The sequence below is a fragment of the Mixophyes fleayi genome, chromosome 4 (assembly GCF_038048845.1).
Source record: "Mixophyes fleayi isolate aMixFle1 chromosome 4, aMixFle1.hap1, whole genome shotgun sequence".
Taxonomy (NCBI): domain Eukaryota; kingdom Metazoa; phylum Chordata; class Amphibia; order Anura; family Limnodynastidae; genus Mixophyes; species Mixophyes fleayi.
In genome coordinates this window covers 332,656,423-332,684,012 of record NC_134405.1, presented here as the reverse complement: position 1 = coordinate 332,684,012, position 27,590 = coordinate 332,656,423, and the positions used below count along the sequence as shown (strand labels likewise).

Here is a 27,590-nt window from a genome sequence, read left to right as displayed (position 1 = left end):
TAATATTTCTGGACTGCAGGAACAGTCACTGTAGGTAAATATTGCAGTCCCAATATTTTTGGCCTGCAAGAACAGTGAACATAGGTATATATTGCAGTACTAATGTTTCTGGACTGCAAGAACAGTGACCGTAGGTAAATATTGCAGTACTAATATTTCTGGCCTTCAAAAACAGTGAACATATTTACATTTTACAGTACTAATATTTCTGGACTGCAAGAACAGGTAACGTATGTAATTATTGCAGTACTAATATTTCTGGACTGCAAGAAAAGTGAACATATGTAAATATTGTAGTACTAATATTTCCGGACTGTAAGAACAGTGAAAGTATTTTAATTTTGCAGTACTAATATTTCTGGACTGCAAGAACCGTGAACATATTTTATTTTGCATAATATTTCATGACTGCAAGAACAGTGAACATAGGTAAATATTGCAGTACTAATATTTCTGGACTGCAAAAACAGTGAATGTATTTTAATTTTGCAGTACTATTATTTCTGGACTGCAAGAACAGTGAACGTAAATAAATATTGCAGTACTAATATTTCTGGCCTGCAAGAACAGTGAACATAGGTGAATAAGTACTAATATTTCTGGACTGCAAAAACAGTAAACGTAGGTATATATTGCAGTACTAATATTTCTGGCCTGCAAGAACAGTGAACGTATTTAAATTTTGCATAATATTTCTGGACTGCAAGAACAGTGAACGTAGGTAAATATTGCAGTACTAATATTTCTGGCCTGCAAGAACAGTGGACGTATTTTAAATGTTGAACATTGTTGAAACCGTCATGGCGCTTTATACAGAGGCGGGTTTGGAAACATCATTTCTGGCCGTTTGGACGGCGGGTTTAGCCTTAGTAAATCCAGTGATGGCTAAACTGCCGCCAAACCCGCCGAAAGTCGGCGGGTTTACAAACATGCCTGTTAGTAAATCTAGCCCTAAGTCTATATATCTTCTGTATACCCTTATCTGTGAGAAGAAAAACAAGATAGTTATCTTAAAACAGCAAACAGAACAAAAATTTTCATTCTTTACCATCGGCTAGCGATTAGGAGAGCAAACATTTGACAACATAAAACAAAACAAGCAAAAATAACAACAATTACCTTTTAAAATCAGTTTATTTCTTCTAAAAGTACACATTACTACTTACCACAGATTATTACTTGCCTTGCCTGGTCCTAATTTCCTAGCCTTGGCTCTAATATTTTCTTTACAATCTTTCCTCAAATGTCCCTTCTTAAGACAGTTAAAACACTTCAAAGATTTCTGTTTCTTGCGTCCCTTTATAGTGGTTTTTATAATTCTGAGGTTGTGGATGTAGTTTTTCTAACGCCTGGATACGCAACATCATTAACCTATCACTCTGTGCTTTTTCCTTTTTACATATATTATCATGTTCTATAGCATGCTCTCTAATATCATTTACCGTGAGACCTCTCCAATTAGGAAAAGAGGTTTTTATCCAGGTCCTTAGATCCTCCCGGAGGCCGTCCATTAGTACTGCAACAGCTACCTTTCTGTAAAGTGGATTCACCCTTATATCCAATATTCCTGTGTACTTAATCATGGCCGCTAGAGCCCTTGAAAAATAATCAGTTGTATTCTCATTACCTTTTTGTTTGATGGCATATATTTTGCCCCATTCCATAGTCACTGGAAAATATATGGCCAACTCTGTGATTATACGTCCAATATTATCCTGATTGTCATCCTCAGTTAAGGGTTTATCCTTCTCCAACCTACAACCCTTAATGAACTTTTGTACATCAGTATCGAGAGGAAGACAAGCTCTAAACAACACTCGCCAATCTTTATTAGTAGGCTCATGTGCATTACCTAAATGTCTAATAAATTTCTGACACTTGGCCAAAGCTTTTCTAGGATCAGGGAAATCAGACATAATTGTAAATAGTTCCGTCTTAGTCCATGGAAAATACATGGCTACCTGTTTCATGGGAACTACACCATCTCTGTCCGCTTTCCCATTGGGAACTGCTGTTGTGCGGACAGGATATAAGCCTACCAAATCACTATGTTCTGAACTAGTTGCTGGAATCGCTGTTGCAGTACAATGAATGTCTCCCCCTTTGATAACCTTTACATTATTCTCACCAATTTCAGCTACTGCCCCTGCTGGTGGAACCATTCCTTTTCCTTGTCCGTGTATGTTACTGGCATGGGCAATGGCTGAAATGACTGTGGGTACATTTTCTTCCTTTAAAACATTACTTAAGACATTATACAAGTTACTAGTTACAGTTTTCACATTTTTGGTACTATCCGCCCCGACCGAATTTGTCGGGGGCGTGTTTGCGCTCAGTTTGCCACGCTTTGCAACGCACACTTCCGTAATACTTGTTTCCGGTACGCTTACTTCCGCTGACCACGCGCTCCCGTGTCACGTGTACCCTTCTTGTTGCCACAAATTTAAACAGTCATCATGTTCAATTCTCGTTTTTGTTGATTTAATCAACCACACTTTATCTCTAACATTATTTAACACCTCTGAGTCAAGACTACCTATGTTTGGGAAAGGTTTCACACACTCCCGGGTCATCTTGACCCATTTGTCGCAGTATGCCGTTGCATACGCACCGTATTTATTATAGATAACATACTTTGCAGAACCAACCGGCCATTCATTAGGCAGCACAACATGAACTATCTCTAGCGTTTGCTTCGCATCCATTATGAAAACAACCTATTTCTCAACGCTACACAAAAAATACTTTTACCTGTTCTCCTTTCAAACAGAGCTTACTAGAGATTTTTTTTTATTCGTGGACGTTTTCAACAGGCATGTCCCCTTAAAGATATCAATGCCCTTCCTAGTTTGAGTACTTTACCACTGTTAGCAACCGATATCAATCAAGAATATCAGTGGTTGCAGCGTATTTCCTCCCACATCTCCCAAGTCGCAATCACGGCTGCACTAAATCAACCATGCGGTCCGACCGCACCGCTTACGGATACTAACTATCTGTAAGCTTTGCGATTAATATTTGGGAATGCCGCGAAAACCTGCTATTTTCGTTTTGAGTATGCTATGCATGCTCTGTGGTGTGTCTTTATCACCTGCTTTTTGTTAGAACAGAACACCACTCACACAAAGGTTTCTTTATATCCTGCTCAGCCCTAGAACAGAACCTTTGTTGTCAGGTCACCTTTTTTACCATGCCCCGTCAGACACACCTGAACAAAAGCGCTATCAATTTTAAATAGTTCCACACTGCCCTCCCAATACTTAATCAAGGCCCTGCCATGCGGTCAAACCGCACTGCTCAGAGATACTAGTTATCTGTGAACATTGTGATTGGCGGTGCAACAATGTTGGGAGGTGTGGTCATGCATTTGGGGGCGTGGCAAACGTGCCATTGGGGCGTGGCTAACATAAAAACCACTAGGCTCTCAATTCGCCGGAGCGTCACATATGTTCAAGCACTCCTGACTTTCAGGACATCTACCACCACAGTGTAGTATACAAACAATGCAGTGTGTACACAAACAGTTCAGTCTTGGCCTACACCTTACATTGGGCACAACATTCACCAAAAATTGGTATTGTCCCTACTAGAATCACAACATTTCACACACTGTGCTGCTCTCTCCTACCTGTTCTTCTCACTTTCTCCACCTGTGACTGCTGGTTTCTTTAGTTGTGGCTTGTCCGGATCCAGGAATGTTGAAGGACCTATTTTGAAAAAAAAAATGGCTACATTTAGAAAATTACAGCCAGCCCCGGCCTTAAATCAATAGCACTCACGATTAATAATTAGGCCTTCCTCCAGCCCCAACATTCAAATAATAGTATTCACATTTAATAAATAAACCTATTTCACTTCCTGCAAACAGCCCCAGCAATACCTATTTCCCGCAACCATCACTGCCATTAAATAATTCATAGTCACATTTAATAAATAGACCTCATTCTCCCTAAACTCACCCCAAGATTCAATAGCCCCCAAACCACCCCATCTTAAATTAATAGTCCCTACTATTAAATTGCCTCACCATCACCCTACAAACAAAATAGCGCCCATTAATTAGCCGCCACCTACCTCACACACACTACATTGCAACAAGCCCCCTGTGCCATCACACACATTACTGTGCCCCTTCATCACAACTACACTGTACCCCCTTATGCTCACACTGCGACCTCCATGCTGCTTTTCCCCCTTCTTTTTTACTTTGTGCCTCTCTCCCACTTTTTTTATTCCTCTGTTCCTCTCTCCCACTTTTTTTCCTCCTCTGTTCCTCTCTCCCACTTTTTTTCCCTCCTCTGTTCCTCTCTCCCCAATTTTTTTTTATTCCTCTGTGGCTCTCTCCTTTTTTGTCCTCCTCTGTTCCTCTCTCCCACTTTTTTTCCCTCCTCTGTTCCTCTCTCCCCAATTTTTTTTTTATTCCCCTGTGGCTCTCTCCTTTTTTTCCTCCTCTGTTCCTCTCTCCCACTTTTTTTTTATTCCCCTGTGGCTCTCTCCTTTTTTTCCTCCTCTGTTCCTCTCTCCCACTTTTTTTTTTATTACTCTGTGGCTCTCTCCTTTTTTTCCTCCTCTGTTTCTCTGTCCCCTTTCTTTATAGTACTGTCCCTCCCTGTTTTCCTCCCCTAGCCTCTCCGTTTCTTTACTTACCTTTTGTCAACTTCTTTCTTTTCTTTTCTGCTCTTCTGTCTTCTTTCTTCATGCTGGCTGTGGCGCTCCTCACTGACTGACAGGCGTGACTTGATGCCGTCACGCCCGGCAGTCAGTGTGAATGGAGGAGAGGAGGGACACGGCGCCGCGCGATCACGTGAGTATTTTTTTTTATTATTATTTATTTTTTCTTACAGCTCCCAAGAAACCCAAGACCCCCCCCCGCGGAAAAAAAAAAAAAAAGTTAAAAAAAAAATACCGCAAGAGAGAAAAATAAAATAAGAAAATAAATAAATTTTATTAGCAGCGAGGGCCCGGCCCGGGCCCCCTGGCATGGCCGGGCCCGGGTAAACTGTACCCGCTCCCCCCCCCCTCTCGGCGGCCCTGCGTGTAAAAAACTATAGTTGCCTATAGTTACCAGTATATTTTTGTCTTTATGTATTCATTCACATACACACACATAACCTTTGTTTTCTGTACAGAAAATAAATTTCCCAAGCAATGGCACTATCTTTTCAGAGATTTTACCAAGTGATTACACTATGCATAGCTAACAGGCTATGATCATGACTGTTTACACACGTGGCAACAATACCGGAAGTTCATACACGCTAAACAGGAAGCACACATACACTAGGCAATGCAGTACCCTTTAAAACGCAAAACGACAATAAAAATAAACATTTTTCTTTCTTGTCCCTAGATTCAAATTAGCGTTCCTTCAGTCTATGCAACAACAGACATTCGGTTTCGCAATACAAAGTGAACCACAGGTCTTAAACACATTGCGTTCTTTCCTGTTATGTGACGCGTCTGTCAATCCACCCTTTGTTGAGGAACCGAATACCGTAAGCGTTGCATACCTGCCGATAACGTAACTCCTAAACTCACGAGCCCCCAATTATTAAAGTAATTCTATTGTTTTAAAATAAGCATTGGCCAATCAATTGTATGTGTTTCCAAAGCACAAGGTGGTTTATTTTAGCAGATGTAAATAGTCAACAATTCAATACATGATTATATTATGATAAAGTACAGTACAGCACAGCCAATACCAAAAGATAAGTACATACCAATGCTATCGCATGCGCTCGCTGCGCACCCACGGGACCTGGTGGACAGTATATCTGTTAGAATACTGTGTCAGAGTTGACTGAGAGCCAAAGGGTGTGCAGCTATGATTATATACAGTACAGTGTTACACTTGAACAATAGAGATGACGTAGATTGTTTCTATAGGTCCAGACGTTGTGTGGGTCCAGGGTAAACAGATCATAGGCTGATTCAATCTAATGAATCCAAAGGTGGGGGTCGTCTATCCAGGGGGGTCTGCTCCTTTCATAGCCAGCATCATACAAAGGTGTATTCCCTAATATCAATAACTAAAGTATGCAATGTGTGATCTCTTCGCCGACTGCACCGGACAGCTGCTGATGAATAGGGTTTCAGTATGATACCAGACATGCCACCTTTCCCACAACCTGAACCTTGAGTATCACTGAAGTGTACATATAATATATATATATATATATATATATATATATATATATATATATATATATATATATATATATATATATATATATATATATATATATATATATATATAAATGCTAGGTGGCGTCTGTGTGTAAAAAAAAAAAAAGTTGCGGCGCCACCTGCTGGACAGAGTTATACACTGACCTACTAAATTCTTAGTGTGTGTGGGGAAAAAAAAATCAAAAAGGGCTGAAATTTGGTATAAATAACTAAATGTTGTAATGCGAGTGTGTGCGTGCGTATGTTACAGTGCGATCGCATCACGCCACGTGTTACGTGGCGTACTCTTCGCAATTGCACGGCAAACCAATATTAAACCAATACTTTCGTTCATCCAATTATACGACTTTGACTATATGTGTGTGTGTGTGTGTGTGTGAGGACACCTAGCACACCAGTAAGAGACCTTATTGAGATTATATATTTGTACATGGGTTTACAGTTCATGTTATATACACTTGGATAGTGGAACAAATAGAGCACATATAGAACGTTTATTACTGATTCTCTATGAAGTGATCATTGTATCTAAGTGTGCTTATGTTGTACTTTTACACAACATCATATGTTTAAATATGCACAAACACAAAAGGCATCACAGTTGGTGGAACTATCAGCACATTTTCGAAGGACGGTGGTGAGTGTGAACACACTTCCAAATTTGCACGACATTGTTAAATTATTGTTGGTGAGTTTTAGGAAGTTTATAAAACAAAATCTACCGATACAAAGTGCTTTGCTACAATATATGATTGTGCGAGTGCAGATGTTGTTGCAATACTTTATCTGAAGGTCAGAAATTGCAGTCATGTAAGATTTATTATTAAAATCTAGTGATTATCATTATAAATAAGTATGAGTCATCAACCTATAGGAAGCTTGTATTGCCTGTTGTTCTCCGATTCCCTGTACTTTCAAGTGTCAATCTAGCATCTCTCTCATCTATCAAAGTTATGTGGAACAATAGCATCACCGTGTGGTCAGTATTGATAGCTGCCTGTGTTTTTCCTTTTCAGATACATCGTCATTTTTAGGTCTGGTAGCATGTATAATACTTTATACTGTAACCAATTTTAATTCGAGAGCCTGCCTGTAATCGGATTAATTCAGATTTATCTAGTAAGCAAAAATTACACGCATTTGAAAGAGCCAATGAAATGTGTTTAAATCAATCAATTTTGAATGGCTGGCCCTCGAAATCTAAGGGGAAAGAGCAGCTTCTCGTCACTCCTTTATACACAGCACAAAGGCTCTTCTCGGAGCCACCTAATCCTCTCTCTACAGCAAGTGAGACCCCATCTCACTGCTTTCTACTACACGAAGCCGCTGATATATGTGGTTGAAAGGATCCATGGAGCAGTTCCAATGAGAATAAAGGCTACGTGCATAATTTAGAGCTGAAAATGTGTATGAAACGGGACAGCTAAATTGTGGGAAACCGTATCTGGCTCAAAAGTAGAACTACCAGGGAACCTTTGATTACCCAGATAAAACGAATAGTAATGTGTATAGAGCTCTAGTAAGAAAACGTGGGTGGCTCTGAAAAGAGCCTTTGTGTTGTGGGGGTGTCAGTGGGGAGTAAATCACTTGCTCTTAGCTGCCTTGTGGCTCTCGGTCTTCTTGGGCAGCAGCACGGCCTGGATGTTGGGCAGGACGCCTCCCTGGGCGATCGTCACCCCACCGAGCAGCTTGTTTAGCTCTTCATCGTTGCGCACAGCCAGCTGCAGGTGGCGGGGGATGATGCGGGTCTTCTTGTTATCACGGGCGGCATTTCCAGCCAACTCCAGAATCTCAGCCGTCAGGTACTCGAGCACGGCGGCCAGATAGACAGGAGCTCCGGCTCCCACACGATGAGCATAGTTCCCCTTCCTCAAAAGACGGTGAACACGGCCAACAGGAAACTGAAGACCGGCCCGAGATGAGCGAGTCTTGGCCTTAGCCCGGGTCTTACCGCCTTGTTTGCCTCTACCAGACATGTTATGCTCAGGTTAATTCAATACACACGAGTAGCAAACTCCGCCTTCATTCCTTTATTTATATGTTCGAAAAACAAACGACTGCATCTGTGATTGGTCCGTTTTCAGACTGGCCAGTGACAAAAATGTTCGGGCACTCACCAATCAGCACAGGGAGAAGGGGTATAGCTTTTCTAAAGATCCCGTGACAGAACTAACCAATAGCGCCTAGAGCTGAAGATAAGGTTAATTTACATAGACTGCCTATAAATACAGCGATTGTGGGCGGTGCTAGTAATAGTTTGTTTACACTCTGTCGAGATCTTGTTATTGCAATGCCTGAACCAGCCAAGTCTGCACCTGCGGCCAAAAAGGGCTCCAAGAAAGCCGTGACCAAGACCCAGAAGAAAGATGGGAAGAAGCGTAGAAAGACCAGGAAGGAGAGTTATGCTATCTACGTGTACAAGGTGCTGAAGCAGGTCCACCCTGATACCGGCATCTCCTCCAAGGCCATGGGTATCATGAACTCCTTTGTTAATGACATTTTTGAGCGCATCGCAGGCGAAGCCTCCCGCCTGGCTCACTACAACAAGCGCTCCACCATCACCTCCCGGGAGATCCAGACCGCTGTGCGTCTACTGCTGCCCGGTGAGCTGGCAAAGCACGCCGTGTCTGAGGGCACCAAGGCCGTCACCAAGTACACCAGCGCCAAGTAATCTGCAATCTCTGTTCTAAGATAACACAAAGGCTCTTTTAAGAGCCACCCAAATCTTCTCAATCGAGGCTATGACATTTGCTAGATCCCGCATGTTCTTTGTGGTGTTTTGTATCTCCGCGAAACCATCACATTTCAAGCTACTCGTTCTTGCAATACCCCACATATTGTTCCTTACGCTTTAATCACTGCCTAGCATTTCCCTTCAGATCATGTAAGGGCCGATATTTGTAACGCTGTGCAGCCCAAGGTCTTTTAATAACGTGAATAACAGGTCTTGAGTAATAGATGTTCTAAAACTGCCATGCGTAGAATCTAGATGAAATAAGTGGTATATGGGGGTATGTTTGTGCTCTAGGCCATGGACATACTACAACTCTTTGAAGATTGAGTGGGTGGCTCTCAAAAGAGCCTTTTTGTTTTTCAACATGGCAAAGAAATTGGCCTCCGAAACCGTACATAGTGGAGACCTAAGCGATTGAAAAAGGGGCTTTCCCAGCTTTCTCGTATCTAATGGATGCATCACTCGCCGCCCATATAGACTCTTGAATAGAGAAAACTTGGTGGACTCCTGAGATACCTCGTTAAATGTAAAGAGGAGCTGTTGCAGGGTCTTCTCCCAGTCTCCTCCCTCCGTGCTGACATATGTGCAGAGAAAATGTTTAACGCACCATTGCAACACTCACATTACCAATTAGTTCGTGGATAGGGGGATGGTACGCTAGGGTCTTGCCACAAGATTTTCCCTGTAGAGTCTTTATAATTTCCCCAGGATACGTATTTCTCAATTCCTGTGGGAAACCCACCCTGAAAGAACCACTGCTTCTGGATACGAGGTGGTAATCAATATTTTTTCATTTTGGCTGGTATGGGGCAGGAAGAATATAATGTCTTTCTCAATCGATGCTATGACACCCTTTGTATTATTACCCCGTTTATTATGTTGCTTTGTATTTTTTGAAAGTCTCCTGATTACGTTTCCCTGTACTCGTCCCCCAACATGTAAACCCGTTCCACAGCTGGGATTTACGCTCATTTGACTACACGTTGTAAAAGCATAGATTAGTGGTCTTCGCCTACTTTATACAATGGTTGAGACGGATGTCTGCGGTGTAACTCCCGCACTCAGAACAGGCTGCGAGTGATGGTGTCACTATTCACTCATGTATTGGATCTACGTGTAACAAAGCCGTGGGGTGATATGCTGTAGTATCTTAAAATGCTACAGACCTATTCCTCCAGTAATCATGGGCATAATAGTAAACTTACAGCTCTTTGAAGACTGAGTGGGTGGCTCTTAAAAGAGCCTTTGTGTGTAATGGGATACAGAGAAATTAACCTCCAAACCCGTACAGAGTGCGACCCTGACGTTTCAGGGCATACACGACATCCATGGCTGTGACAGTCTTTCTCTTTGCGTGCTCTGTGTAAGTGACGGCATCACGGATCACATTCTCCAGGAAGACCTTCAGGACACCGCGGGTCTCCTCGTAGATGAGCCCAGAGATGCGCTTCACACCTCCCCTACGAGCTAAACGACGGATAGCTGGTTTAGTGATGCCCTGGATGTTATCACGGAGCACCTTCCTGTGCCTCTTAGCACCGCCTTTCCCGAGCCCCTTGCCTCCTTTACCGCGTCCAGACATGATTTGCACTGCTGGCGTTGCCTAATCAACTGATGTGAATTGGTTGTACAGCAAACTTCTTTAATACAGTTAAATCGGACCTGAAAGGACACAAAGTATAGAGGAAGAAATGGGCGTGTCATTTGATAATTATTGCTACATGTGGCTTTCGTTCCCCTTGCCGATTGGCTGAACGAGCAGCCGTTAAAGATTTTAAAATTCCCGCCGCGTCGCTTATAGTCATTGTAGTGTTTAGCTTATGATCTTATTTAATTTAGTTTCTCATTTTAGCTGAATGGTTATCTGTCTGTTTTTTTCAAGTTGTGTGACGGCATTTTATTATGTAGAAATTACACATTTTAGAGTTTTAATCTGCAATCTATAACACTGGTCGGTTGTTAACATATATTGATGATGAAAGTAATAATATATTTGTAATATAAGGTGGTAGCAGTGTAGTTATCTGTCGTGTTTCAGTTGGATCTAATCTTGTATTCCTTTAAATACCTTTGAATTTACTAGTGACAGGCTCTGTACATTTTTAACTGCAGCCACAAATAAAAACACTAAATATAATATGACTTATTTGAATAATGCATTAGAATGAGGATTTCTGCCTGAAATTGACTTTTTAAAGCGTAGAACCAGCCTAGTGTATGTCAAATGACAGCAACATCTGTAATGATATAAAGATATAAAAAAAAAAAAAAAAAAAAAAAAAAAAAAAAAAAAAACTGGACTTCAATGGTTATTTTCAAAACACCGCAAGCTCTGGTGAAGTAACGCTCTCATGTGGCGAGAGCAGGATGCTGGGCAGTACTGACTGTGCAGCAATCCCTGTACCCCATATTGAAAGTACCTTGTTTGTAATGTCTAATTTCACGCATTTAGAATTCTTAAATGTGTCCAGGTTGAGACCTTTCTGTGCTTGCTGGCTATCCGGGATTGCCCATTTAGTCCGCAGATGACTGGGAGGTGACCACCACTGTGTTTTAATAAAGGTTATTCCTCCCTTAGTTTCGCCAGTGTATGTGCCACAATGTATTGTTACTAATGTATATTGTATGCTTTATGAGAGCCGACAGAATTAAATATGTTGTGTTGGCACCGGTACCTGGTCTGCAGAAGAACTATAGCCAGTGGTCAACAGATTTCTAATGAGAAGCCCGGACAGCACAGCCTGCTCTAGAGGCGCTAAATACCGGTCAGGCAGCTGACACTAGTCGGGTCAGAGTTCCTTCTAGCCGCCTAGATGCAGCAGGGAGCACGGGGCAGTTAGAGAGCAGCCAGGTGCAGTTTGGTAACAGAAGGTAAGGACAGAATGATTTACTGACATACGAGATCTAAAAGGCATTTCATTCATGTTTGCTGAAAGCGAACACGTTATGTTTATAGACGGGTACCCGGACAGTAAGAGCTGCAAGTGGGCTTGTGTTTGCAAGGAACACAAAGAGCAGCGGGATCCAACAAGTGTCATAGCCTCGATTAAGAAGATTTGGGTGGCTCTTAAAAGAGCCTTTGTGGCAACTCGGAAAGGAGGAATTTGCAGATTACTTGGCGCTGGTGTACTTGGTGACGGCCTTAGTGCCCTCAGACACGGCGTGCTTGGCCAGCTCACCGGGCAGCAGTAGACGCACAGCGGTCTGGATCTCCCGGGAGGTGATGGTGGAGCGCTTGTTGTAGTGAGCCAGGCGGGAGGCTTCTCCTGCGATGCGCTCAAAAATGTCATTAACAAAGGAGTTCATGATACCCATGGCCTTGGAGGAGATGCCGGTATCAGGGTGGACCTGCTTCAGCACCTTGTACACGTAGATAGCATAACTCTCCTTCCTGGTCTTTCTACGCTTCTTCCCATCTTTCTTCTGGGTCTTGGTCACGGCTTTCTTGAAGCCCTTTTTGGCCGCAGGAGCAGACTTTGCTGGATCAGGCATTCTTAAAACAAATACTGGTCAGTGAGTCAGCGACTATTACTTGCACCTCCCACAATCGCCCTATTTATAGGCAGCCCATGTAACTAAGACTTATATCCAGCTCTATATGCTATTGGCTAGTCATGTCATGTGATGTGTTTCAATATCATACCCACCTCTATCTTATACGGATTGGTGGATACCTGAACATCAGCTGCATTGGCTAGTCCGAAAACAGACCAATCAGAGATGCAGGAGTTTGTCACTGAAAGGTATAAATAAAAGGATGAGGGAGGAGTTTAATCACAGTAGTTTATTACGAAATACGCAACTGAAAATGTCTGGTAGAGGCAAACAAGGCGGAAAGACCCGGGCTAAGGCCAAGACTCGCTCATCTCGGGCTGGGCTTCAGTTTCCAGTTGGACGTGTTCACCGTCTTTTGAGAAAGGGTAATTATGCCGAGCGTGTGGGAGCCGGAGCTCCTGTCTATCTGGCCGCCGTGCTCGAGTACCTAACGGCTGAGATTCTGGAGTTGGCAGGAAATGCCGCCCGTGATAACAAGAAGACCCGCATCATCCCCCGCCACCTGCAGCTGGCTGTGCGCAACGATGAAGAGCTAAACAAGCTGCTCGGTGGGGTGACGATCGCCCAGGGAGGCGTCCTGCCCAACATCCAGGCCGTGCTGCTGCCCAAGAAGACCGAGAGCCACAAGGCAGCTAAGAGCAAGTGATTTACTCCCCACTGACACCCCCACAACACAAAGGCTCTTTTCAGGGCCACCCACATTTTCTTGCGAGAGCTTTATACATTACTTATTGCTTTATCTGGATAGTCGGAAGCTCACTGACAGTTTTACTATTGAGCTAGACGAGAAACAGCCTTTTCTCCTCAGATTCTGCTGTTCAGTCCTTCAAACTTTCATTTAATATTCCTTGCGTCCTTCAGAACGCCTGCTTTATATTTTGCTTACCACTTAAATCTGAAGCGATAATATTACTATTAGAATTTTACCTACGTAAGACCTGACAGGCTCCCGAATTAAAGTTGAAAGACTAGAAAACCATTTATTGTAAACAATCTTAAAAATTACAATGTATCTGATAAACGGCAGACGTCACTACTGATCACACGGTGGTAGTATTGATTTACACACAGTAATAGTATATAAGAGATACGTTACTACGGTGTATGACACTTGTCAGCACAGTGAATCGGAGACCAATACAAGCTTCCTATGGTGTCGATAACAAATACTTGATGATAATCACTGGATTTAAATAATCTGACATAACCGTCCAATAGGTAGCAGTTGTATAGCGTATGACCTAGTAAGAAAATAATACCGTAATATAAACATAAGGAGTTTCCGTCCTTTGCTCATTTTGTTCAGGGGCAGTAAACGGTTTATGAAGCTACACACGGGGTGTAGAAGAGCGACATAATTGCTTATAGAAAATAACCATTGTCACGGTGCACTGACGTTATGTGTATGTAACTATCAATGTGTGTGTAAACTAGTCAGATGTCTGGAGGTATTTGTTACCGGGGACCATAAGGGGTTCACATCTGCTTTGTTGAGCCAGAAGCAGTCACCACCACAGGGTAAAAGATAGAGGATGGATGGGGGGGGTACATTATAGCTCAGTCAAGACCGAGTGGGTGGCTCTCAAAAGAGCCTTTGTGTAACGGGGCACCGGAGTGCGGATCTGCAGTTTTACTTCTTCTTAGGAGCTGTCTTCTTGGGCTTCGCTGCTTTCTTAGCCGGGCTCTTGGTCACTTTAGGCTTCGCTGCCTTCTTGGCCACTTTAGGCTTAGCCGCCTTCTTGGCCGGGCTCTTGGTCACTTTAGGCTTCGCTGCCTTCTTGGCCGGGCTCTTGGCCACCTTCTTGGATTTCACAGCGACTTTTGGCTTCTTTGGGCTTTTTGCAGCCTTCTTGGCAACTGCCGGTTTTTTCGCCTTTTTAGGGCTCTTGGATGCGCTCGGAGCCTTCTTGGGGGACTTGGATACTTTCTTGGCTTTGGCCACTGCTGCCTTCTTCACCGCCTTGTCCTTGCTGTCCAACTGTTTCTTGTTCAGCTTAAAGGAGCCGGAGGCACCGCTGCCTTTCACCTGGATGAGGGTTTCTTTGGTCACCAAGCTCTTGATCGCCAACTTCAGGCGGCTGTTGTTCTTCTCCACATCGTATCCTCCGGCAGCCAGAGCTTTCTTCACAGCGGCCAGGGAAATCCCATTACGCTCCTTGGATGCAGCTGCCACCTTTACAATCTGCTCAGACACGCTGGGACCGGACGCTTTGCTGCTCTTCATGGATCCTGCTGAAGCTGCTTTCTTGGGCCGCTTACTCTTGGCGGGGGCCTCTGCTGGAGCAGCAGGCGCTGCGGCTGGGACTGGCTCAGACATCCTCCAATACAAATGACTATGACTCTATGCTCAAACTGACACGTTTAGTTGTAGGACTTGTTCAACCAAGAATTTATATACAGCTCAGGGATATGCGGCCATTGGCTGAGATAAAGAACCAGCCGCTGTGTTTATTGGTGGATAGCGAAGCCACGCCCACTATTCCTTCTCTGCAGTTCCAGGATGTCTGCGATCTCTTTTGTGTGTCTTTTGAGGGAAGTAATGAGACCTTTATAGGACATATGATAGTGTCTGCTCGTTCTCCAGCTTGTCAGCTGTAAATCATGTGCTGACATTTGCTGCTGAGTAAGCTTATCAAAGGTACTAAAAACATATCCGACCTCTTTACCATCTACAACGGGTCTCATCTCTCTTATCCATACATTAATGGCAGGGTCCTACCAGATAACTCTCAATAGATGATTACCAGCAGCCTAGAGCTTGAGATAGTCAGCTGCCACAGGTAGAAACGACTGCAGATGTTCACAGACAAACACAGCTTGTTGTGTTCAGGTCATCTCAACAACCCCTTGCGGTCTGCGGGAACTGCTGGTAACTTGTCCAGCTTCCCTTCATCCCCTTCAGTTGGCATTGGGAGGAAGGGAACATTAATCGAATTTTTGCTAAGCAAACCACCTGATGTAATGAAAAGGCATTGTCCAGGGCTATTATAGCCACCTACGTATTCGGATATATAGTGACCCCAGGTCACCAGTGGTTTGGTTTTGTGCGGGAAAAATGTCTGAAACAATCAAAGCCTCCAGCAGAGGCCTCGGCCGTGGAGACTCCAAGAAGAGCAGGAAAACATTGGATCACAAATACAAATAATTGCACAGTGATTTCAGATCGATAATTTAAAACCCGTGTTTGTCATTATCAACAAGGCATAAATATAGATCTACAAAAGTGATTATATTCCCTGACGTGGTTCGAATCCTTTTACTATCCCTAGTTATTATCCCTCTCGTCTTCGCTGAATGTGATGCAATGGCACCCCCGTGTGGTCAATGTGGATAGCTTTTTTACATACATTGTAATTATCGTGACTGGAAACACTTAATTTTTTAATATTACACATCATTTAATTCGAGAGCTTGCCAGGCCTTCTTAAGTTATAATAATATATAATATTAAAAATTACGAGTCAAGTAATAAGCAAAGAATTTAGGCGGGCATTTTGAAAGTTAAGACGCAGTTTTTAAGCCAATCAATTTGAAGGGCGTTCTTAACTCATCCAATTGCATTGCAGCACACTGTATAAATAGGATTGTTAAGAATCTGCATCTTATATTCTTTATAGAATCAGTAGAACTATGGCCAGGACCAAGCAGACCGCTCGTAAGTCCACCGGTGGGAAAGCTCCCCGCAAGCAGCTGGCAACTAAAGCCGCCCGGAAGAGCGCCCCAGCTACCGGTGGTGTGAAGAAACCTCACCGTTACCGGCCAGGCACCGTCGCTCTGAGGGAGATCCGCCGCTACCAGAAGTCCACTGAGCTGTTGATCCGCAAGCTGCCCTTCCAGCGCTTGGTGCGGGAGATCGCCCAGGACTTCAAGACCGACCTGCGCTTCCAGAGCTCGGCTGTCATGGCTCTGCAAGAGGCCAGCGAGGCTTATCTGGTGGGGCTCTTCGAGGACACCAACCTGTGCGCCATCCACGCTAAGAGGGTGACCATCATGCCCAAAGACATCCAGCTGGCCCGCAGGATCCGAGGGGAGAGGGCATAAGGACTCGGCACTGACTTACACACAGCACAAAGGCTCTTTTCAGAGCCACCAAATCTTTCTCTAAACGAGCTGCAGCATTATTCTGTGTAGTAACATTTTAATCAGAAGTTATTATCTATGTGTAAAATCTCTGCATTTTGTTTGCCGATGTGGATTCTAATTACACATATTCTATATGATCAGCGCGATTAGATAATTAACACTGGGCCGTTGTTGTCCACGTCTGACTCGTTTCCTTTGTTCCCTCTGGTAATACTGTGCAATTCACGGGAATCCGTCAACATTCCCCTCCCAAAGCCAACAGCCTTTTACACAATATCTCGGGAAAAGGTGGGTGGCTCCAAAGAGCAAGCGGGTTCCGGGGTAGTGATTCACTTGCACATCCACCCAAATATGGCAAGCAGCATGTGGGGGTATAAATTAGTAGACGCATGCTGTAAACAGATTAGACCGCTCAATTTATACACGGGATGAAATCGATGTGGCCCCATTATAGCTAATATAAATTACAGACTGAACGATGGCGTCGATAATCACAGTATTGTGCAGAAACAAGTAATCATAGGTGTGTGTGTAACGTGATATTAGGGAGCTAAACCTCTCACGGTCCTGGACATTAGTCGTACAGCTCTTTACAGACATGGTGGGCGGCCCTTAGAAGGGCCTTTGTGGTTTGTAATGGGATAGACAAAGAAATTAGCCTCCGAATCCGTACAGAGTGCGACCCTGACGTTTCAGGGCATACACGACATCCATGGCTGTGACAGTCTTTCTCTTTGCGTGCTCTGTGTAAGTGACGGCATCACGGATCACATTCTCCAGGAAGACCTTCAAGACACCGCGGGTTTCCTCGTAGATGAGCCCAGAGATGCGCTTCACACCTCCCCTACGAGCTAAACGACGGATAGCTGGTTTAGTGATGCCCTGGATGTTATCACGGAGAACCTTCCTGTGCCTCTTAGCACCGCCTTTCCCGAGCCCCTTGCCTCCTTTACCGCGTCCAGACATGCTGTAACTTACAGTCAAAAATGTTCCAACTGATACAGTTTAGCTGCGCAACAAGCTTCTTTTATGCAGCTGGGTCGGACCTGATAGGGGACATAAGAGGAAGGGGGCGTGTCCAGTAGGCAGCGGTTCTTTGTACGTTGTGTGACGCGGGCTTCGGTTCCCCCCTTATCACTGATTCGCTGAGCGCTCAACCGTTTGCGAATTTAAAATTCCCGCTCAGTCGCTCCTATTGTTTGCAGTGTATAGCTTACGAAGTAAAGCAATTTAATGTCTCCTTTAGTTGATCGATTGTACATGGCTGTGTGCGCGGTTTTTGGTTGTTTGACTGCATATTATGTAAATGTAAAACATTCTAGTGGTTTAAGCTACAAGATAATCATTATGATAGTTCACAATGTAGTATTTGTAGTAAAAACCCAAAGACTAATCCTCTACAAAGTAAGCTGAGCAAAATATGTTCGCTGGCATCTGTGTACTTCTCTGGCTTTATCAAATTCCTTCTCTTAATTATTTTTCAACACCAAGAGCAGGGTGCTGGGCATAGTTGAGATGTATATTTAGTCTGCTTGCAGCCTCTCATGCCCATATTGAAGGTACCTTGACTCAGCACTGTCCATTCATTCTGTAACACAGGCTGCAAAGTAACAAACACATATTACTATATATTATTTTTAATTAATTTTATAGCTTGAGATCTCTCAAGATACATAAACAAGTTTTTGATCACAAGTCAAACTGCATCTTACAGTGGTCTCCACCTGCACACAGTGGATACAGACATGTTGGGGGTAAACCAATATACATGAACAATGCAGCCTTCAGTGCAACATCAATTAATTAGGAACAAGAGGAATCTCTGTACTTCAGGCCTCAGTGGTCACTACCTACTGGTCACTTGATATCTTGTATTCTCATGAATATTAGTTCAGGAAACAACATGGCTGCCTCACTGCATACATGAAGGGTGTAATTTAAAGAGGACCTGTCATGTTTTACAAGCCTGTTTCACATGGGAGTGATCAACATACTAAGAACATACCGAGCAGCGATCTGTCCCTCCAGATGAGATCAACATGTCAGCCGGGCTGTTTACCACACTGGCCGGGTTGTTCAACGTGATAACCACCAACACCATGGAAGCAATTGATTCTGGAGGGACAGTCCTGCCGTCCCACATTTAAGGACTTTTGTCCTGATTCGGTGACAGTTGGGAGATATGTCCCACTGAGTGATGCCCCTTCAATGTCACAAGTACTAGTGGCCGGTGTGTGCAGCACCTAAGGGATGTTTTTAGGGGAGCAGGCTGGGGACGTCCCAGCACTTCCAAAGCCAATGGGGCATATTTAAGAAAGCACAATAGTGCTCTTACCGTGAAATTAAGGTCCCTCTGTGTCCTCCGCATATTTATAAAGGGTGCATCGTAGCAGATATCGTGGATATATGCTGCTTTGCACTCCTCTACGTTTTTGGGAGCAGTCACCGAATAGTATGGTGACTTCTCTTGGCCGTAATCTAACATGTTCCGAAAAAAACTATTTTTTGGGGGGAAACTTGTCTTGATAATGTACGCCAGCTGAAGCTGGCGCTTATTATCATAAATGTCAGATTTCAGTGCTGTCAGCTCTGGTCCGAAGAGCAGAGCTGGACAGCGCATGTGTGGAGGGATCACATGATCCCTCGCTGTCATTCACCGCTGTCTCTGCAACTATAGTTGCAGAGACAGATCGGGGATGGTTTTTTTTGCGCATGTGCAGTTTTTCGAACTGCACATGCGCAGTTCCAGAGTAAAGAAAAATGAAGAACACCTGGATGAGATCCGTGGACACCGCATTCGGAAGAGGCGGGGTAAGTGTGATTTTTTTTTTATCACAGGAACAGCAGTTTATCGCAACTGCTGCTTCTGTGATCCGTTTTTAATAAATCTGAGAAATAGTTCAATCCTTATCCATGCGATAAGGATTGATAACTATTGTTCATTTTTGCCGATGATTGATAAATGTGCCCCAATGTGAGGTGACCATGGCCCTTCCTTGTGCGCACACAATAACACTTTATTACATTACCTGCTTCCAATTCCTTCCGCCTTCTATCCAAACTACATCTCCCAGAATGCAGCTCGGCATTGACAAGGGTTGCCGGGAAAGCGGGCTCTATAATAAAGCGGACATCTCAGCCACAAGTAGCTTATTGGACAGCAGGTGGCGATGTTGTAATACTAAACTAGCTGAGAAGTAATTTCTCTCATGAATGGTGTTTCTACTTTATAACGTGTTTGTTTCAAGTTTCACAAGAACTTTATAAGCATTAAAGCACCATTATAAAATTAAACAACACTTTTTTTTCCATTTAAAAGCAAAGTAATATAGTTTCAGAGACGACACAAAACAGGAGAGGAAGGGTTTTAGTATCACATTATTTATACTAATTTCCTGTTTAAGAGGTATAGAAATACTCTTCTAGTTTTTTTCTTCCCATTAATTCACTGCTAAATCTAAATATTGTATTTACAATTTTTATCACTGAAATAAATAAAAGTTTAATTCGGGCTGCATTTGGATGGACCATTGATGAGGCTGAAGAATACACCATCATACCCAGACCACCAAACTCTCCTTTACTGAAATTCAAAACTGAGGGAAGAGATACACAAATTAAACTGTTGCGGTACTGTAAGTCTCAGTGTAGAAGGGTATCCTGAGGAAGACAGCACTGGAGCCAACAAGGAGGTTAAAAAAGAAGAGGATTCTGCTTACTAGACCTCTGATCAAGGGCAGGTAAGTCTGGGCTCCCGTACGCTCTCACCGGGATTGACAACAGCGAATCTGAACATGATAGCGGTCAGCCAATCAATGACCAGCCAGTCCCGGCTCTTAGTCGACCATTTGAATTTTGCTGAGTCCAGCGCAGCCTGAAGAGGACAGAGTCACTTCAATCAATTTCAGCACCGAACAGGAGAAGAGGCACCATTGGCTGGAAGGACTGGAAGAAGTGGAAACGGTTGGAGAACATCTGATTCCTGCGCGGAGCAGGTAACTATGATTTACATAATGTGGGCACATCTATAGGCACTAGGACCGTGGAGTAGATAGTCATGTACAAGGCCCGGGGGCTTTTTAGGTGTATTTCAAGACATTAATATTTGGGGTACAATTGGCCAGGCCATGACCCTGGGGGCCGGGGTGGATTCAGGCTTGGAGCCTGTCCTGCATTTATTAGGTTTAGAGCCTAGGTTGGGCACGTGAGTCAGGCTTAGAGCCTGTAGCCATATAATAATTTGGCACTATGCCTACGTCTGTATCACCACTAACCACCAGGGACTGTTCCCCTCGCTCGTAAGATCCGTTTAGAGATACGTGCCCACTAGCATAGAATCCACTGTCACCACCATGTTTACACCAAGCTGTCCGCATGTAAGTAAGAGGGGTATACGCACTGTTACCCCAATTGTACTATTTGTGTTTCTGTGTTTTGCCCTCACAGCTGCTGAGAAGCAGAGTACACGGCCATCAAAGAGACATGACGCTCCAGGTGAGTGGTCTCTGTCTTTGCTGCTTGTTTGTTCTTGTGTGTTTTGTGCTGGTTTCTGGCAGGGTGTTTTGCCGATCGGTGCCTATGGATAGGTGAACCTGAGTATGGCAAGACCGTGAGGAATCAAAGATAATTAATACACCCCCATGTGGTGCCTGTTTGCGGATATCCCTGTGGTCAGAGCTGGATTAAGGTTCTGGTGGGCCTGGGGCACTTAAGACAGGGGTGTCCCCTATTGTCTGATATGGTCTTCATTTTAGACAAATAAACAGGCAATACTGTGTGCACTACTGATAGGTGCACGCATCTCTGATATCACGAGCAGTACAGTGTGAAGCAGGACTTACCTCCCCACTGTCCTTGCAGACAGACCAAATTCTGACTAAGCGAGACAGTCACCCAAATTCTGCGCTGCCCCATCATCTTCAGGACAGTTGGCAGATGGTCGTGCTCTCTCCTACCTGATCTTGTCACATTCCACCACCTGCGGCTGCTGGTGTCTTTAGATCAGTTGCTGCTTGTGTGGATTCTGGGATGTCGGGGCCCTATATGGGGGGGGGGGGGACGGGTACATAAAGTTTAGGAGTCCCCAAACAGTTCCATTAAAAAATCCATAGCACCCCCTTTAATAATTAGGCCTCCCTCCCTGCAACCAGCCCTACATTTGAAATTAAGTAAAATGAATACAATTCACATTTAATAATAAGGGTGTGCACCGGCCACTTTTAGTGTTTTGAGTTCTGATTAGCTTTAGGTTTTGGGTTCTGATTTGTTTTGCCAAAACACCCGACTCAAGGTTTTGGTTCTGATTTAGGGTTTTCGGCTCTGAATTTTTATTTTTTTTTAAGAATAAAAACTGGGTTTTTTTTTGTTTTTTTTTGTTGTTTTTCACTCCTACGCTATTATTAACCTCTATAACATTCAATAACAATAATTTCCACTGATTTCCAGTCTATTCTAAACACCTCACACCTCTCAATATTGTTTTAAGGCCAAAAGGTTGCACCGAGATAGCTGGATGTCTAAGCTAAGCGGCACAAGTGGGCGGCACAAACACGTGGCCCATCTAGTAGTGGCACTGCAGTGGCAGACTGGATGGCAGTTTGAAAAACTAGGCTCCAAAGAGCACATAATGCCAAAAAAAGAGGTGCAAGATGGAATTGTCCTTGGGCCCTCCCACCCACCCTTATGTTGTTGAAATAGGACATGCACACTTTAACAAACCAATCATTTCAGCGACAGGGCCTACCAAACAACTGTGGCTGAAATGATTGGTTTGTTTGGGCCCCAACACCAAAAAAGCTATTCATCTCTCCCTGTACAAACTAAACAGGCTCTACTGAGGCAAGATGTCGTCCTCATCCTCAACCTCTGATTCCTCTCCCCCTACAGTGTGTACTTCCTCCTCCTCACACATTATCAATTTGTCCCCGCTGGACTCCACAACCACAGGTCCCTCTGTACTATCTGGAGGGCAGTGCTGTACTTGATTGAGGAATTGATAATTCATTTTTATGAACATCATTTTTTTTAACGTTCTGAGGAAGCAACCTCCTTCGCCGCTCACTGACCAGGTTCCCCGCTGCGCTAAAAACTCTTTCCGAGTACACACTGGAGGGGGGACAACTAAGGTAAAATACAGCCAGTTTGTACAGGGGCTTCCAAACTGCCTTTTTTTTCCTGCCAGTAAGAATATGGACTGTGTGACATGTCTACTTGGATGGTGTCAGCAAAGTAATCCTCCACCATTTTTTCATTTGTGACAGCATCCAATGCAGCTGATCGAGATTGTGTTGGAAATTGACGAGGAGGGTTTTGCTGGTGTGCATACATCAGGACCAAGGGATTTAGGTGTCCCTAGACTGCTGACGGTCCTAGCCACAGTTCCTGAACTAAACACTGAATTATGAAGGTTATTCAGGTGACATATGAGGGAGGGTGTCCCTAGGTGGCCAAGATCCTTACCCCTGCTTAATTGAGCTTTACCTATGGCCATACATTTCTTGTCCGGATTGGGATATAAATAATTCCAGACCGAAGAGGTGGATTTCTTGGTCTTCTGGCCAGGCATGACAATGGGCTTTTTCTTCCCATGGACAACAACTGTCCCCCCCCCCCCCCCCCCCCCTGGTGGCTCATTTAAGATAACCAATTCAGCATCCTCCTCGTTAAGTTCCTCCTCAGCGCCAGCTACATCAATATCCTTATCCCGGTGTACAACATTGACACCTTCATTATCCAAACCTGGATCTACACTGTGGGTGATCCTTCCAGCATATGCAGAGGGCGTGCTGCAAATGGTGGTAGGAGCCACCTCTTCCCGTACAGTGATGGGAAGGTCAGGCTTCACAACCACTAACACCCTTGGACTCGCCTTGGGGATTTGTGATGTCATCTGTTTAAAAGGCAAAGTTGTTTGCTGTGCTGTTGATGACAGCTTAACTCTCTTAATTTTTTTTTGGAGGGGGGGGAGGAGGAGGGCTTAGATCCTTGGGTGAAGCTAAATCATTTATCCTTAACACGGGCCAGGGCCTAAGCCGTTCCTTGCCACTCTGTGTCGTAAATGGCATATTGGCAAGTTTACGTTTCTTTTCAGATGTTTTTAATTTCCTTTTTTTGCTAATTTTAGTGAACTTTGGGTTTTTGGATTTTACATGCCCTCTACTAGGAGATTGGTAATCGGCCTTGGCAGACAACGTTGATGGCATTTCATCGTCTATGTCATGACTAATGGCAGCAGCTTCAGCATTAAGAGGAAGTGGGTCTTGATCTTTCCCTACTTTATCCTCCAAATTTGTGTACTCCATTATAGTTTAATTTCTGGTACCAATATTTCTGGCCTGCAAGAACAGTGAGCGTATTTCAATTTTGCATAATATTTCTGGACTGCAAGAACAGTGAACGTAGGAAAAGATTGCAGTACTAATATTTCTGGACTGCAAGAACAGTGAACGTGAGTAAATATTGCAGTACTAATATTTCTGCACTGCAAGAACAGTGAAAGTATTTTAATTTTGCAGTACTATTATTTCTGGACTGCAAGAACAGTGAACGTAGGTAAATATTGCAGTACTAATATTTCTGCACTGCAAGAACAGTGAAAGTATTTTAATTTTGCAGTACTAATATATCTGGACTGCAAGAACAGTGAACGTACGTAAATATTGCAGTACTAATATTTCTGGACTGCAAGTACAGTGAACGTACGTAAATATTGCAGTACTAATATTTTTGGACTGCAAGAACAGTGCATGTAGGTAAATATTGCAGTACTAATATTTCTGGACTGCAAGAACAGTGAACGTACGTAAATATTGCAGTACTAATATTTCTGGACTGCAAGAACAGTGAACGTACGTAAATATTGCAGTACTAATATTTCTGGACTGCAAGTACAGTGAACGTACGTAAATATTGCAGTACTAATATTTTTGGACTGCAAGAACAGTGCATGTAGGTAAATATTGCAGTACTAATATTTCTGGACTGCAAGAACAGTGAACGTACATAAATATTGCAGTACTAATATTTCTGGACTGCAAGAACAGTGAACGTACGTAAATATTTCAGTACTAATATTTCTGGACTGCAAGAACAGTGAACGTAGGTAAATATTTAAGTACTAATATTTCTGGACTGCAGGAACAGTGACCGTAGGTAAATATTGCAGTACCAATATTTCTGGCCTGCAAGAACAGTGAACATAGGTGTATATTGCAGTACTAATATTTCTGGCCTGCAAGAACAGTGAACATATTTACATTTTACAGTACTAATATTTCTGGACTGCAAGAACAGTTAACATAGGTAATTATTGCAGTAATAATATTTCTGGACTGTAAGAACAGTGAACGTATTTTAATTTTGCAGTACTAATATTTCTGGACTGCAAGACAAGTGAACGTAGGTAATCATTGCAGTACTAATATTTCTGGCCTGCAAGAACAGTGAAATTATTTAAATTGTTGGTACTAATATTTCTGGACTGCAAGAACAGTTAACATAGGTAAATATTGCAGTACTAATATTTCTGGACAGCAAGAACAGAGAGCATAGGAAAATATTGCAGTACTAATATTTCTGGACTGCAAAAACAGTGAATGTATTTTAATTTTGCAGTACTATTATTTCTGGACTGCAAGAACAGTGGACGTAGGTAAATATTGCAGTACTAATATTTCTGGCCTGCAATAATAGTGAACGTAGGTAAATATTGCAGTACTAATATTTCTGGACTGCAGGAACAGTGATCGTAGGTAAATATTGCAGTACTAATATTTCTGGACTGCAGGAACAGTCACTGTAGGTAAATATTGCAGTCCCAATATTTTTGGCCTGCAAGAACAGTGAACATAGGTATATATTGCAGTACTAATGTTTCTGGACTGCAAGAACAGTGAACGTAGGTAAATATTGCAGTACTAATATTTCTGGACTGCAGGGACAGTGACCGTAGGTGAATATTGCAGTACTAATATTTCTGGACTGCAGGGACAGTGACCGTAGGTGAATATTGCAGTACTAATATTTCTGGACTGCAGGAACAGTCACCGTAGGTACATATTGCAGCACCAATATTTCTGGCCTGCAAGAACAGTGAACATAGGTATATATTGCAGTACTAATATTTCTGGACTGCAAGAACAGCGACCGTAGGTAAATATTCCAGTACTAATATTTCTGGCCTGCAAGAACAGTGAACATATTTACATTTTACAGTACAAATATTTCTGGACTGCAAGAACAGTTAACATAGGTAATTATTGCAGTACTAATATTTCTGGACTGCAAGAACAGTGAACATAGGTAAATATTGCAGTACTAATATTTCTGGACTGTAAGAACAGTGAACGTATTTTAATTTTGCAGTACTAATATTTCTGGACTGCAAGAACAGTGAACGTATTTAAATTTTTTAGTACTAATATTTCTGGACTGCAAGAACAGTTAACATAGGTAAATATTGCAGTACTAATATTTCTGGCCTGCAAGAACAGTGAACGTATTTAAATTTTTTAGTACTAATATTTCTGGACTGCAAGAACAGTTAACATAGGTAAATATTGCAGTACTAATATTTCTGGACGGCAAGAACAGCGAGCATAGGTAAATATTGCAGTACTAATATTTCTGGACTGCAAAAACAGTGAATGTATTTTAATTTTGCAGTACTATTATTTCTGGACTGCAAGAACAGTGAACGTAGGTAAATATTGCAGTAATAATATTTCTGGACTGCAGGAACAGTGACCGTAGGTAAATATTGCAGTACTAATATTTCTGGACTGCAGGAACAGTCACCGTAGGTAAATATTGCAGTACCAATATTTCTGGCCTGCAAGAGCAGTGAACATAGGTATATATTGCAGTACTAATATTTCTGGACTGCAAGAACAGTCACCGTAGGTAAATATTGCAGTACTAATATTTCTGGCCTGCAAAAACAGTGAACATATTTACATTTTACAGTACTAATATTTTTGGACTGCAAGAACAGGTAACGTATGTAATTATTGCAGTACTAATATTTCTGGACTGCAAGAAAAGTGAACATATGTAAATATTGTAGTACTAATATTTCTGGACTGTAAGAACAGTGAAAGTATTTTGATTTTGCAGTACTAATATTTCTGGACTTCAAGACAAGTGAACGTAGGTAATTATTGCAGTACTAATATTTCTGGCCTGCAAGAACAGTGAACGTATTTAAATTGTTTAGTACTAATATTTCTGGACTGCAAGAACAGTTAACATAGGTAAATATTGCAGTACTAATATTGCTGGACTGCAAGAACAGTGAACATAGGTAAATATTGCAGTACTAATATTTCTGTACTGCAAGAAGAGTGAACTTAGGTAAATATTGCAGTACTAATATTTCTGGCCTGCAAGAACAGTGAACGTAGGTAAATATTGCAGTACTAATATTTCTGGACGACAAGAACAGCGAGCATAGGTGAATATTGCAGTAATAATATTTCTGGACTGCAAGAACAGTGAACATATTTTATTTTGCATAATATTTCATGACTGCAAGAACAGTGAACATAGGTAAATATTGCAGTACTAATATTTCTGGACGGCAAGAACAGTGAGCATAGGTAAATATTGCAGTACTAATATTTCTGGACTGCAAAAACAGTGAATGTATTTTAATTTTGCAGTACTATTATTTCTGGTCTGCAAGAACAGTGGACGTAGGTAAATATTGCAGTACTAATATTTCTGGCCTGCAATAATAGTGAACGTAGGTAAATATTGCAGTACTAATATTTCTGGACTGCAGGAACAGTGACCATAGGTAAATATTGCAGTACTAATATTTCTGGACTGCAGGAACAGTCACCGTAGGTAAATATTGCAGTCCCAATATTTTTGGCCTGCAAGAACAGTGAACATAGGTATATATTGCAGTACTAATGTTTCTGGACTGCAAGAACAGTGAACGTAGGTAAATATTGCAGTACTAATATTTCTGGACTGCAAGGACAGTGACCGTAGGTAAATACTGCAGTACTAATATTTCTGGACTGCAAGA

General features: G+C 42.7%; 8 protein-coding genes across 8 annotated transcripts; 3 read left to right on the top strand and 5 right to left on the bottom strand.

Moving 5' to 3' along the window:
• Positions 1 to 7,718: 7,718 nt before the first annotated feature.
• Positions 7,719 to 8,178, bottom strand: LOC142150240 (histone H2A type 1-like). The gene has a single exon (XM_075205449.1). It carries the CDS (start codon positions 8,160 to 8,162, stop codon positions 7,770 to 7,772), a length of 393 nt encoding a protein of 130 aa, XP_075061550.1. The 5' UTR covers positions 8,163 to 8,178; the 3' UTR covers positions 7,719 to 7,769.
• A 294-nt stretch (positions 8,179 to 8,472) lies between these two features.
• Positions 8,473 to 8,910, top strand: LOC142150239 (histone H2B 1.1-like). The gene has a single exon (XM_075205448.1). The coding sequence runs from the start codon at positions 8,477 to 8,479 to the stop codon at positions 8,855 to 8,857; it is 381 nt and encodes a 126-aa protein (XP_075061549.1). The 5' UTR covers positions 8,473 to 8,476; the 3' UTR covers positions 8,858 to 8,910.
• Positions 8,911 to 10,190: 1,280 nt separating this feature from the next.
• On the bottom strand, positions 10,191 to 10,502 carry LOC142150849 (histone H4). The gene has a single exon (XM_075206024.1). It carries the CDS (start codon positions 10,500 to 10,502, stop codon positions 10,191 to 10,193), a length of 312 nt encoding a protein of 103 aa, XP_075062125.1.
• A 1,448-nt stretch (positions 10,503 to 11,950) lies between these two features.
• On the bottom strand, positions 11,951 to 12,412 carry LOC142150238 (histone H2B 1.1-like). The gene has a single exon (XM_075205447.1). It carries the CDS (start codon positions 12,410 to 12,412, stop codon positions 12,032 to 12,034), a length of 381 nt encoding a protein of 126 aa, XP_075061548.1. The 3' UTR covers positions 11,951 to 12,031.
• A 301-nt stretch (positions 12,413 to 12,713) lies between these two features.
• LOC142150237 (histone H2A type 1-like) lies at positions 12,714 to 13,324 on the top strand. Its single transcript, XM_075205445.1, has one exon. The coding sequence runs from the start codon at positions 12,729 to 12,731 to the stop codon at positions 13,119 to 13,121; it is 393 nt and encodes a 130-aa protein (XP_075061546.1). The 5' UTR covers positions 12,714 to 12,728; the 3' UTR covers positions 13,122 to 13,324.
• A 557-nt stretch (positions 13,325 to 13,881) lies between these two features.
• On the top strand, positions 13,882 to 16,624 carry LOC142150236 (histone H3). Its single transcript, XM_075205444.1, has 2 exons — positions 13,882 to 13,993; positions 16,093 to 16,624. The coding sequence occupies exon 2, from the start codon at positions 16,106 to 16,108 to the stop codon at positions 16,514 to 16,516; it is 411 nt and encodes a 136-aa protein (XP_075061545.1). The 5' UTR covers positions 13,882 to 13,993; positions 16,093 to 16,105; the 3' UTR covers positions 16,517 to 16,624.
• LOC142150235 (histone H1B-like) lies at positions 14,035 to 14,722 on the bottom strand. The gene has a single exon (XM_075205443.1). It carries the CDS (start codon positions 14,697 to 14,699, stop codon positions 14,106 to 14,108), a length of 594 nt encoding a protein of 197 aa, XP_075061544.1. The 5' UTR covers positions 14,700 to 14,722; the 3' UTR covers positions 14,035 to 14,105.
• A 588-nt stretch (positions 16,625 to 17,212) lies between the features above and the next one.
• LOC142150848 (histone H4) lies at positions 17,213 to 17,524 on the bottom strand. The gene has a single exon (XM_075206023.1). The coding sequence runs from the start codon at positions 17,522 to 17,524 to the stop codon at positions 17,213 to 17,215; it is 312 nt and encodes a 103-aa protein (XP_075062124.1).
• Between the last annotated feature and the right edge of the window lie 10,066 nt (positions 17,525 to 27,590).